At 40.6% G+C, this 13,056-nt stretch overlaps 1 protein-coding gene across 5 annotated transcripts in view; it reads right to left on the bottom strand.

Moving 5' to 3' along the window:
• Positions 1-13,056, bottom strand: part of LOC141910268 (arf-GAP with SH3 domain, ANK repeat and PH domain-containing protein 2-like) — a 39,572-nt gene that overhangs the window by 15,893 nt on the left and 10,623 nt on the right. For 4 of the 5 annotated variants that reach the window (XM_074800994.1, XM_074800998.1, XM_074800996.1 and 1 more), the window contains exons 3-19: positions 12,853-12,939; positions 12,660-12,721; positions 12,116-12,240; positions 11,953-12,028; positions 11,064-11,117; positions 8,831-8,916; positions 8,143-8,302; positions 6,648-6,827; positions 6,073-6,172; positions 5,732-5,780; positions 4,551-4,726; positions 3,909-4,042; positions 3,535-3,623; positions 3,245-3,428; positions 2,136-2,230; positions 1,435-1,621; positions 508-633 (exon numbers count right to left, since the gene is read on the bottom strand). In XM_074800994.1, the coding sequence (XP_074657095.1) occupies positions 508-633; positions 1,435-1,621; positions 2,136-2,230; positions 3,245-3,428; positions 3,535-3,623; positions 3,909-4,042; positions 4,551-4,726; positions 5,732-5,780; positions 6,073-6,172; positions 6,648-6,827; positions 8,143-8,302; positions 8,831-8,916; positions 11,064-11,117; positions 11,953-12,028; positions 12,116-12,240; positions 12,660-12,721; positions 12,853-12,939 (1,970 nt within the window). The remainder of the gene's footprint in view (positions 1-507; positions 634-1,434; positions 1,622-2,135; positions 2,231-3,244; positions 3,429-3,534; positions 3,624-3,908; positions 4,043-4,550; positions 4,727-5,731; positions 5,781-6,072; positions 6,173-6,647; positions 6,828-8,142; positions 8,303-8,830; positions 8,917-11,063; positions 11,118-11,952; positions 12,029-12,115; positions 12,241-12,659; positions 12,722-12,852; positions 12,940-13,056) is intronic. The other variant, XM_074800995.1, reaches the window with a different exon arrangement.

Here is a 13,056-nt window from a genome sequence, read left to right as displayed (position 1 = left end):
CCTCTCTATCACCTGCCCCCCTCTATATCACCTGCCCCCCTCTATATCACCTGCCCCCCTCTATATCACCTACCCCCTCCTCTATCATCTACCCCCCCCCCCCCCCTATCACCTGCCCCCTCTCTATCACCTGCCCCCTCTATATCACCTGCCCCCCTCTATATCACCTGCCACCTCTCTATCACCTGCCCCCTTCTCTATCACCTGCCCCCCTCTATATCACCTACCCCCTCCTCTATCATCTACCCCCCCCTCTATATCACCTGCCCCCTCTATATCACCTGCCCCCTCTATATCACCTGCCCCCCTCTATATCGCCTGCCCCCCTCTATATCGCCTGCCCCCTCTCTATCACCTGCCCCCTCTATCACCTGCCCCCTCTATCACCTGCCCCCTCTATATCACCTGCCCCCTATATCACCTACCCCCCTCCTCTATCACCTGCCCCCCTCCTCTATCACCTACCCCCCTATCTATCACCTACTGGTACCCGTATCTATTACCTACCCCTCTATCATCCAGTTCCTCATCACTCATATCGACTGGATCGTAAATATGATCCTCCTCTATAAGATTCCAGTCTATGTTGACGTGATTGAATATTGCTGTTCTCTTTTCACTCGCGTGTTTCAACTAGAAATAAACAAAACTCAAGATATACAATACAAAATACAATATACACACAGCGATATGATTACTAGACCCTCCGGTTACATAATTCCACATTGCCTGTTAGGGTAAAATAACCATTGAGACTGGGCCTTAAAGAACTGTTGACCTGAGCCCTTAAAAACTGTGGAAATGAATAAACACCAGGGCTGCCAACCTCTGAAAAGTGCTATAAGTAACAAATTGAGTTTTTTTCAGTAACATTTCATTGAAATATGAAAGTGTTAAAATTATTCGGTAATCGACAGTAAGACCCTCAGTAACATCTTTCATATTTCTGTACAAATTAATCAATAATCAACAGTAAGACCCTCAGTAACATCTTTCATATTTCTGTTCAAATTAATCAGTAATCGACAGTAAGACCCTCAGTAACATCTTTCATATTTCTGTTCAAATTAATCAGTAATCAACAGTAAGACCCTCAGTAACATCTTTCATATTTCTGTTCAAATTAATCAGTAATCAACAGTAAGACCCTCAGTAACATCTTTCATATTTCTGTTCAAATTAATCAGTAATCAACAGTAAAACCCTCAGTAACATGTTTCATATTTCTGTTCAAATTAATCAGTAATCAACAGTAAGACCTTCAGTAACATCTTTCATATTTCTGTTCAAATTAATCAGTAATCAACAGTAAGACCCTCAGTAACATCTTTCATATTTTCATACAAATATAATCAGTATTTCTCTTGTTATGATTAAGTAGTAACAAACACTGAAAATGAGGAATAGTTGGCAGTTCTGAAACAGTGATCTCACCAGTTCTAAACAGATTTCCGAGTTATTCTCTCTGGATATATCGGCCGCCGTCTGCCCGTTTGCGTTCTCTAACGGTACGAGTTGAGGTCGCGAGCGGAGAACCAGTTTCATACATTCCGTACGATTATACCGAGCGCATACGTGTAATACGGTGTTCCCATGGCGATCGACTCTATCCAACGAATTCCTACAACAATGATCATGACAGTTAATCGAATTATATCAAGCCTTAACCCTTTCAGTGCATCTACACCGCAGTGCGGTGTATTAATCGGTCATGGATTTCGCTAGTACACCGCACTGCGGTGTATTGATGTAATTAGTAATTAGTTTTTATCTCAATTGAAAGATGGCAGCACCTGTCAAACATAGTGAAATATTAGTAACTAACGATACACCGCACCGCGGTGTAGACGCACTATAGTGCTATTCCCGTTATTCAACAATCTAGGGTGGAATTTTTCAAAATTTTCAAATTATCTTCAGCACTATAGGCTATTAATAAGTCAGCACTGAAAGGGTTAAAATGGACTCACTTTTCATCTTTGTCAACTTTTAATGAGACGTTGTCATTTATTGGAACAACAGAATGATGAAAATGACATAACGAACAATTCACCGAGATAGCTGGTGACAAAATGGCCGCGCAGAAGCAAGTCCATAAGAAATTGAGTAAAAATGAGTAATAGATGAGTACAAACCCTTGCGCGTTTTGTAGAATGAAATCAACAATGTGTAAAGAGGAACCATCGACATCTTGTTCTATAGCCAGGTGTAGGGCCGATTCATTAGATTCCTAAAAATATATACCGGTATATATAGTCACATCTCCCTGCTGCCCCCGAGTTACCACGCTGATGCCTGAAGCCAGTCGTGTATTGGTGAAATATAGTGAAACTAGGGGTCCAGAGACACCGTGCCCACCTACACAAGTATATCATACACTCATTGGGGATGCCAATCTTTTATCTATTCGATGACTTGTTTGATAATATTTCCTTTTCCGAGCCTAAAAATCCAGTTCAAAGTTCATCGAAAATGAACTAATTTTCATTAAGTATACCGTAACTGCGTGTAATGTTACGCCATCAGGGGCTGCAGTTGCTCAAAAGTTGGTTATAGTTAACCAGTAGATAGTTGATGTGGTGACAATTAACAGTTCATTGCTAGTATGATATTTATCTGGGGCCAGTTCCATAGTAAAGACTTAAGTCAAGAAGTGGTCTTAAATCTTAAGATTGGTCTTAAACTGTTAGATTAGCTGTAGAACTAAGATGGTCTTAGACCGGTCTTAAGTCTAAGCCATGACTATGGAACCGGCCCCTGGGGCTGCAGTTGCTCAAAAGTTGGTTATAGTTTAACCAGTGGTTAGTTGATAAATTGACAATTAAAATTTCATTGTTACTATAGTATTTATCAGGGGCTGTAGTTGCTCAAAGGTTGGTTAGAGTTAACCAGTGGATAGTTGACGTGGTGACAATTAAAACTTCATAGTTACTATGGTTTTTATCCAAGTTTTAACCAACTTTTAAGCAACTGACCCCAGGGCCCAGTTTCACAAAAAAGTTAAACTCAAATTTTTGGTGTAATTGCCATTGGTTACTTCATCTTTTCAATGAGGACAACAATTCAAACTTAACCGTTTTAGGCTTAAACTTTTTCGTGAAACTGGGCCCAGGCATATGCCGGTACCTCATTGCTCGCTGCGACAAAAGTGTCGCAATGAGTATAAAGCGATACTCAAATTTCATTAGGCTGATATCAGGGCAGACGCTCATCGATAAATCCTACGTTGCCCTACTACACTTACCACATCGGGTAGATTACACATTAACAACGCGTCCTCGGCGAACACTTGCAGTAAAGCACAGATATCCATACTGAGAATTGCTTGTTTCAAATCTTGTTGAAGTTCGTCTGAATTCGTGCACATTTTATACGCATAACGATGTCGCACGTATTTATTCTGGATGAAATCTTTTCTCTCTTGAGTTCTAGAAATTCCGTACAGATTCCATTCAGATTCAATTCAGATTCCTTATAGATTTTACCCAGTTGAAAACTTTATATCGGTTAAACAATTCGAATTCGACGACTTACATTTCATTGGAAGGCTTCGGTTTCAGTTTAGGGTCGAGAGTTGCTTCCATGATATCATTAAAACTCTTATTACCGATCATTCGAGCGAGCTGTCAATGAAAATAAAAAATAGCTGTCAATCGAAGTAGATGACAGCTACAATCGGAAGTAGATGACAGCTACAATCGGAAGTAGATGACAGCTACAATCGGGAGTAGATGACAGCTACAATCGGAAGTAGATGGCAGCTACAATCGGAAGTAGTTGACAGCTACAATCGGAAGTAGATGACAGCTACAATCGGAAGTAGATGACAGCTACAATCGGAAGTAGATGGCAGCTACAATCGGAAGTAGATGGCAGCAGTTAATAGAAATAGATTTATTGAGACGTACGAGTAACTGTGAGGTTCCGAGATCATCAATAACCATCGATTGAGTTCTAGATATATGAACTCCGAGTTCCCGGTGGATACCGCAACATTCCAGACATAATAGTATACCGAGATTAGTGGACATCCATTCAGGGTCTATAACATAATAGTATACCGAGATTAGTGGACATCCATTCAGGGTCTATAACATAATAGTATACCGAGATAAGTGGAAATCCATTCAGGGTCTATAACATAATAGTATACCGAGATAAGTGGACATCCATTCAGGGTCTATAACATAATAGTATACCGAGATAAGTGGACATCCATTCAGGGTCTTAAACATAATAGCGAAAAGAGATTAGTGGACATCCATTCAGGGTCTTAAACATAATAGCGAAAAGAGATTAGTGGACATCCATTCAGGGTCTATAACATAATAGAACACCGAGTTTGGTGGACATCCATTCAGGGTCTAAAACACAATAGCAAACAGAGATTTTATGGACATCCTTTTTGGGTCTATATATTGAATAGAGATTATTGGACATACTTTCAGGGTCTTATGCTACTTGTTTTTCTGCAAACTTTTCAGTAAATTGTTTACTTTGATTTTGATTCAATCGTAACGTCTGTCATCCATAGCTATGGTTACACTGACCTGAAGCGCCGCAGTCGCAACAATAGAGATTCCCAGGAATGCGTCGTATTTCTAGGATAATACTACGAGTTAACTCTTTCACCGTTAAACTGATATGATTGTTGTCGTCGTCGCACGAATCACCGAAGGCTTTCAGTAGAACGGCTTCTTTAGCGTTGTTTAATACTGATATCCATCTGGAATAATAAATACACCACTTCAGCCCCTACTCGTAACCTTCAGCCCCTCCTCGTAACCTTCAGCCCCTCCTCGTAACCTTCAGCCCCTCCTCGTAACCTTCAGCCCCTCCTCGTAACCTTCAGCCCCTCCTCGTAACCTTCAGCCCCTCCTCGTAACCTTCAGGGTGTGTGAGTCTTTAACACTTTTCTGGCCGCGTTTTACAGAGATCGTATTCAAATATCTAAGTTCCTTCGCTACTTAACCCTTTCAGTGCATCTACACTGCAGTGCGGTGTATGAATCGGTGATAGATTTTGCTAGTACACCGCATTGCGGTGTATTGGTGTAATCAGTAATTAGTTTTTATCACTATTGAAAGATGGCAGCATCTGTCAAACATAGTGAAATATTAGTAACTAATGATACACTGCGCCGCGGTGTAGACGCATTATAGTGGTATTCCCGTTATTCAACACACTAGGGCGGAATTTTTCAAAATTTTCAAATTATCTCCAGCACTATAGGGTATTAATTAGTCAGCATTGAAAGGGTTAAGCTGCATTCACACTAGGATTTCAATACGGTACTAAGCGTTCACACTAGGAGATAATTCGAGGCCTATTCACGGCTTATGCAGTTCCGTACTGAAATACGCGGTTTATTAAGCGCGGAATTGAGCTGGCCGCGTATTTTCTGTAGTCTGAACGCAGATTCAGCGCTTAGCTAGCCGCGTATTCACGTCCTCGTAGTACAAAACACTAAACGCTAATTACACTGCCCTCTATCGGCACACCGGGTGACTACTTTACTAAGCGCCGAATTGCCGACTCGTAGTGTGAACGTAACTGGCTGTATAAGCGCCATATTTTGGTGAATTCGGCATCAGCGAAGTACGGTACTTCGTAAGCGCCCAATCTAGTGTGAACGCGGCTTTAACTGAATGGAAACTTTGGATGGCACCCGGTTTGAACTGATATGGCACCAGCCCCCCTCCCTCCTATTCCTCGTAGTTACATCACTTACGCTTCCATCTCTTTTGTGTCGTCTGCTTGGAAGTGATAAGTACGATTTTCTAAAATGTAAAAAACAAAAATCTAGGGTTACAGGGAAACGAACCGTGGCCACTTATCAAGAAACTGATGATCTTAGAAATCCCCACAATGATGTAATAACGCTGCTAGTTACAATTTTGCAATTGAATGTGGTAAAAAATATGCATGGACAAAGTGGGCTAGAAATTATTAGGCTTCAAATTCATTCATTATCATGAGGTCATTTATATAAACAATATGGGAGTAGTGAGGGGGAGGGGAGGGGAGTAGTGAGAGGAAGGGGCAATGAAGGACAAATCAGGTTTTACATACGTGAACCAGAAATCAGGTCGAAACATTTTTTGCCGGCGTCGTCTGGAACCAGTTTCACTTGGCACGTTAATAAATTTAGTTTCACCGGTTCTTTATTTACCTGCAAAACATATAACATATAACTCTATCAATACGTAGGCTCTAAGTGATTATAAGTCATTGAGACTCGTAAGTCATGAGATACACATGATTACGGTGATGACTTAATGTGAACTCATGCACATTCCCCGGACATCTAAAAAATAACCACCCATGTTTGCGTGGCAGACGCCATACAGCCAAAACCATAATACCGTATCCTACAAACTTGGTCAGGGAGATTTCATCAGAATTAGAATTGTAAGTTAGGACTAAAACAATAGATGACTTAAGTAAACTAGCGATGTGGGGGCCGGTTCCATAGTCAAGACTTAAGACCACCAAAAGTGGTCTTAAATCTTAAGACTGGTCTTAAGTTGTTAGATTAGCTATAGAACTAAGTTGGTCTTAGACTGGTCCAAAGTCTAAGCCATGACTATAGAACTGGTCCCTGATGACTTATCGAAAGAAAACTTCACGGTGTTCGAGCTACTTACGTCTGCTCTGGAAATGTTCATGATTCCGTTTTTAACGAGTATCTTACGACGAAGCCACGCCTTTCTCACCATACCCTCGCTCTTCTTCAATAAATATCCCACTTTCTCGTAGCCGTATTTCTTATTTCCCTGCAACTGATGTAAATTGTAGCCGCCGGACGCATCTTTGTTCTGAAGCGGCTGCAAATAACGAAGGTGACTGTTGGACGACGAACAGACGCTTGCAGGTAACCACCCAGCCGTCAGCGCCACTGACCATTGGTCACAGCTGACCTCGAAAATTCATATTCCCTTAACCCTTTCAGTGCGTCTACACCGCAGTGCGGTGTACCAATCAGTGATGGATTTTGCTAGTACACCGCACTGCGGTGTATTGATTTAATTAGTAATTACTAATTATCTCTCTTGAAAGATGGCAGCACCTGTCAAATATAGTGGAATACTAGTAACTAACGATACACTGCACCTATGGTGGTATTCCTGTTATTCAACGCACTAGGGTGGATCAACGCACTAGGGTGGAATTCTTCAGAATTTTCAAATTATCTTCCGCACTATAGGGTATTTATTAGTCAGCACTGAAAGGGTTAATTTTCTTTGAAAAAGTCACAATTCCCTGATTTCTCTGCAGAGAAAAATAAATCTGGGATTCCCCGACTTTCACTAATCTGTAAGAACCCGGTAACACATTCAAACATCCAAACATCACACGTAGTGAAATAAAATTACTACGAGAATAGAAATACAAGTACATCCTGAAAACAACAACGGAATCTGTAGAAATATAAATCCTTTGAAAGTAAATGAATATTAAGGGATTTAAAAATATAGTGCCTCAAAATAACAGCAGAAAAAAACTGAGTGGCATATATTGAACTTTGAATTGCAATTTGTAGTGCTGAAAGAATGTAAATCTGATGATGACAAACTGAAGGGTAAAACGGTGGATCACGACATAAACACGGAGACCGTGCTGCAGCTGCAGCTGAAACTGAGACCATGGAGCAGCCGCAGCTACGGAATTGTTTAGAATACTCACTGATGTGGCGGAAAAACCACGGAAACATGTCGGATTTATCTTGAATTATACAGAAAAATACAATCTCAGTTACGCATCACCTACGCAACCACCATGTTACATGTAGTTAACCACCATGTTACATGCATTAAACCGTCATGTTACATGTAGTTCACAACCATCTTACATGCAGCTAACCATCATGTTACATGAAGTTAACCGCCTTCTTACATGCACCTAACCGCCATGTTACATGTAGTTAACCACCATCTTACATGCAGCTAACCATCATGTTACATGTAGTTAACCGCCATCTTACATGCAGTTAACCGTTATGTTACATGTAGTTAACCGCCATCTTACATGCAGTTAACCGTCATGTTACATGTAGTTAACTAGCATCTTACATGCAGTTAACCGTCATGTTACATGTTCAAATAGAACCTCTGATTAACTAGATGTTGTAACAATATTCACCTCTTTATAGTTACTTAACGATCCTTTGATGGCGTCACTCAGTTCGAGCAGTTTCCTACGCTCCTGATCGTGACTATGTTTCACTTTATTCAAACTACCACCGAGTTCATCGATATACGCGTTCTGTTCTGTGAGCAGTTGAACGCCGCTTTGAAAATAACTGTGAAATATCAATAAGAAATGATCTATAAGTGAGGGAGAGGATTATCAACGTGAACTAGTGACAACCGATGACTCCTCTCTTCAACCCTTCAACCCTTCCTGTCAATCACCAGCCCTCATACGTTACTCACTTGCACTGTGCCAACCTCCTCAACCCTGCTACACAGTACAACACCCTACTCCCTGCAACCCCCTCCTCCCTCTCCTGTGAGCCCAGTACAACACCCTACTCCCTGCAACCCCCTCCTCCCTCTCCTGTGAGCACACTACAACACACTACTCCCTGCAACCCCCCTCCTCCCTCTCCTGTGAGCCCAGTACAACACACTACTCCCTACAACCCCCCTCCTCCCTCTCATGTGAGCACAGTACAACACACTACTCCCTGCAACCCCCCTCCTCCCTCTCCTGTGAGCCCAGTACAACACCCTACTCCCTGCAACCCCCTCCTCCCTCTCATGTGAGCCCAGTACAACACACTACTCCCTGCAACCCCCCCTCTCTCTCTCTCTCCTGCATTACTCACTTGCACTGTGCCTGGTAATATTCCACTAAATGTTGGATAAATTCTGTTCCTTTTTTCGTTTGTATTTCATTCACTTTAATCAAATACTGAAACAAAAAATGATGGAGTAAAATAAATTTAATCCTACAGTTTCGAGTGTTGCGAAACCACGTTTACATACAAAAACTAGCGGTCTTGGGACATCGTGCCCGCTTGAAAAGTGGTCTCAAATCTGAATTTCACAGAACTCGTTAAATAAGCTACAACATTGAATGTGGTAACTTGTTTGCGGTTAATTCAGTTTTTCTAGCGAGGCACTAGGCCGTTAGGGGGATACATACATACATACCAATCCTCAATCGATGAAAGATAATTGATAAATGTTTCTGCAGCTAGGGTAGGTACAAACAGAAACCAAATATCAAAACCGTACGTGGAAGTGTATCAAAAAACATCCCGAGGAAACTAAATACCCTCTATAGACGAATGAATGGGTGAAAAGTGAATGCTGTATAGCACTAGTTGTTCTGAAGATGACTTTAATTAGCATAAGATAGTCAAAAACATTGAATCAACTGCTAATGTCTATTTCAACTTCACTTGAGAGCATACTAGATTTAAGTTTGCAGGGATTTTATATCAGCCAATCAGAAGCTAGGGTTAGGGTAAATGACCATGTGCTTGGGGCTATTTTCATATATCAGGTGACCAGCTCCAGCCAATCACAAGCTAGGGTTAGGGTTAGTGGTCATGTGCTTGGGGCTATTTGCATATATCAGGTGACCAGCTCCAGCCAATCACAAGCAAGGGTTAGGGTTACTGGTCATGTGCTTGGGGTTATTTGCATATATCAGGTGACCAGCTCCAGCCAATCACAAGCTAAGGTTAGGGTTAGCGGTCATGTGCTTGGGGCTATTTGCATATATCAGGTGACCAGCTCCAGCCAATCACAAGCTAGGGTTAGGGTTAGCGGTCATGTGCTTGGGGCTATTTGCATATATCAGGTGACCAGCTCCAGCCAATCACAAGCTAGGGTTAGGGTTAGCGGTCATGTGCTTGGGGCTATTTGCATATATCAGGTGACCAGCTCCAGCCAATCACAAGCTAGGGTTAGGGTTAGCGGTCATGTGCTTGGGGCTATTTGCATATATCAGGTGACCAGCTCCAGCCAATCACAAGCTAGGGTTAGGGTTAGCGGTCATGTGCTTGGGGCTATTTGCATATATCAGATGACCAGCTCCAGCCAATCACAAGCTAGGGTTAGGGTTAGCGGTCATGTGCTTGGGGCTATTTGCATATATAACGTGACCAGCTGCAGCCAATCACAAGCTAGGGTTAGGGTTAGTGATCATGTGCTTGGGGCTATTTGCATATATCAGGTGACCAGCTCCAGCCAATCACAAGCTAGGGTTATGGTTAGCTGTTTCTAGGTGGGAGGAGGTGTATGTTTACATACAGTGAGATCAGTTCATTGACAGCCGACTTATGATTTGAACATCCGACAACCAGAATAAATAGAAATCAACAAACTGAATTATATTCATAGGGTGAAGTCAAATTTGTTTTGAAAATAACTCAGTTTCTTTTGAATGTTTTAGTCAACTGGATCATAACTCAATTAGTCTCTTTGTTCTAGATTGTTTGATATATCTCATAATTTCATTACATCAGTATTCCTGAAGATGACTAATTAGGATATAGTTGAAACGTTGAATAAACTACACTAGCTCAAGGAAACATTTCAGACTCTTTTTCTTCTTAGTGTGCAGGGATTTTATATTATCTTTACAACACGGACTCAGAGTGTTTCATCAATGGTTATAATGAGGAAAACATCAGTATTCCTGAAGATGACTATTAGGATATAGTTGAAACGTTGAATAAACTACACTAGCTCAAGGAATACAGTATTCCTGAAGATGACTATTAGGATATAGTCGAAACGTTGAATAAACTACACTAGCTCAAGGAATACAGTATTCCTGAAGATGACTATTAGGATATAGTAGAAACGTCTAATAAACTACACTAGCTCAAGGAATACAGTATTCCTGAAGATGATTATTAGGATATAGTGGAAACGTTGAATAAACTACACTAGCTCAAGGAATACAGTATTCCTGAAGATGACTATTAGGATATAGTGGAAACGTTGAATAAACTACACTAGCTCAAGGAAACATTTCAGACTCTTGTTATTCTTAGTGTGCAGCGATTTACAACAACACGGACTCAGAGTGTTTCACGACTGTACCTCGCACATTTGAAGCTGTAATATTCTTCTCTCTTTCTCCATTTCTTCAGCGATCTGTAAATAATAAATCAACATCCGATACAATAACGACGAATAATAGAAACTGGTGTCGCTGCAACCTGTCAATCGAAGGGAGTGGGGACAAGGCGCATACGCCAGGGAGCTTAATTTTAGTTAATTCGCCCCTCGATAAATAGATGCGAAGAGAAACAGCTTTTGACCAGTTTTAATCAAGCCACCGATCCCCTGAAAACTTGGCTCTATTTTCCGGCAAGTTGGCCTCGAGCAAGTTTAGAAGCAAATTTTGAACAAAAAACTAACGATAAAAAGTGACCGCAGTTTGAACTGATGTAAATCTCAGCGTAGAGTTAACGAATAGAAACCCACAGTTAGAACGATAACCACACTCAAACGTTGTGAACGGATAATAAGATAAAAACGCACTATTTACAGATTAAAAGAATTTAAAAACAAGAATTTATTTATTCAATCTAAAATATATAGAATACACGACGTTTTCTATATTTTTTTCTAATCTAATATAGTCGCGTATTCTATATATTTAAGATTGAATAAATAAATTCTTGTTTTTAAATTCTTTTAACTCACAGTTAGATCCGTAGAAAAAACCGTTTATTTCCTTATAGTTTCGAGGTTAAAACTAAACCTCTTTTTTGTATTTTCATTTATTTATTTGCTTATTGTATCTTTTGTTCCTCTGATGATGCGGTTTAGTTTGAACCTCGAAACTGTAAGGCAATAAACTGTTTGTACAGATGTAACTGTGGGTTTTATTCGTTGTTAATAATAAAAAGTTGCACCGACTGGGAAATTGTTACAAATTGACGTTGAAATTATTCTGGGGAGGGGGGGGTTTCGATCGGCTTACCTCGGGTCCGGAGACGTCCGTTCGTATACCGCCGTACTCGCGAGCTAGAGCCTTTTTCTCCTTCTCGATTTTCTGACTGAAATTATAAAGATCGACGATATCATAGAGAGGGAATATCGGACGCAGCCGTCGTCGCCGGCGGAGTAACGACGTCATCACTCACAATTTCGCGAAGTAATCCTTCCACGCTTTATCGAACGGTTTTTTCATATCGCCTTTCACACCGCGTAGGTCGCCTTTCAGAAACGAGTCCAACGGAAACATCACAATATTGTGAAGATGCTGCATCTAATGATTAATAATAATAATAATAATAATAGTAATAGTGATAGTGATAGTGATAATGATAATGATAATGATAATGATAATAATAATAATAATAATAATAATAATAATAATAATAATGATTAGCATGAGGGTATCTCTGGTCATTGATTCCTCAGCCCAAATCCATTGATTCAAAACAACACGATTGGAATCCATTAGGCCTGTAGCAATGAGTCTTAATTGAATTGGATTTGACAAGCCCAATCAGAGAGCATCTGAGGCAATTTTGTCTCCTTCCCCACACAGAAATTGGTACCCGGCGTAAAGCTCGCGACGTTGGTGTGACGTGCTCAGATTTCTTTTTTTTTCAAAATTCGAAATCGAATCTAAACTCCTCGTCTACGGAGGTACATTATCATGAGGTAGAGTATAATGTTTACCAGTGTTTTCATCAGTAACGTCAGTTCCCGGGTGACTTTCGCAAATTGAGTAAAAGCAGCGCCTGAAAAATATAAACGAATTCAGCAGCTGCACATAAACTATAGAGAATGGAGGAGATTTTATCTATAGAGAATGGAGGAGATTCTATCTATAGAGAATGGAGGAGATTCTATATTTGATTTAGTTTTTTACCGATTTCACTTTCTGCCTCTTTAGTTTTGGCATTTTCTCCGAGTTTCTCCAGGTTTTCGATCATGTACATCTCATTAGTAAAATGCACTGAAACAAACATCATTTGGAGATAGTTAAACACTGATAGTTACACGGTGATAGTTACACGGTGATAGTTACACGGTGATAGTTATACGGTGATAGTTACATGGTGATAGTTACGCG

The sequence above is a fragment of the Tubulanus polymorphus genome, chromosome 8 (assembly GCF_964204645.1).
Source record: "Tubulanus polymorphus chromosome 8, tnTubPoly1.2, whole genome shotgun sequence".
In the NCBI taxonomy this organism is placed as follows: Eukaryota; Metazoa; Nemertea; class Palaeonemertea; order Tubulaniformes; family Tubulanidae; genus Tubulanus; species Tubulanus polymorphus.
Note: the sequence above shows the minus strand (reverse complement) of the source record. Positions and strands in the feature narration are given on the sequence as shown.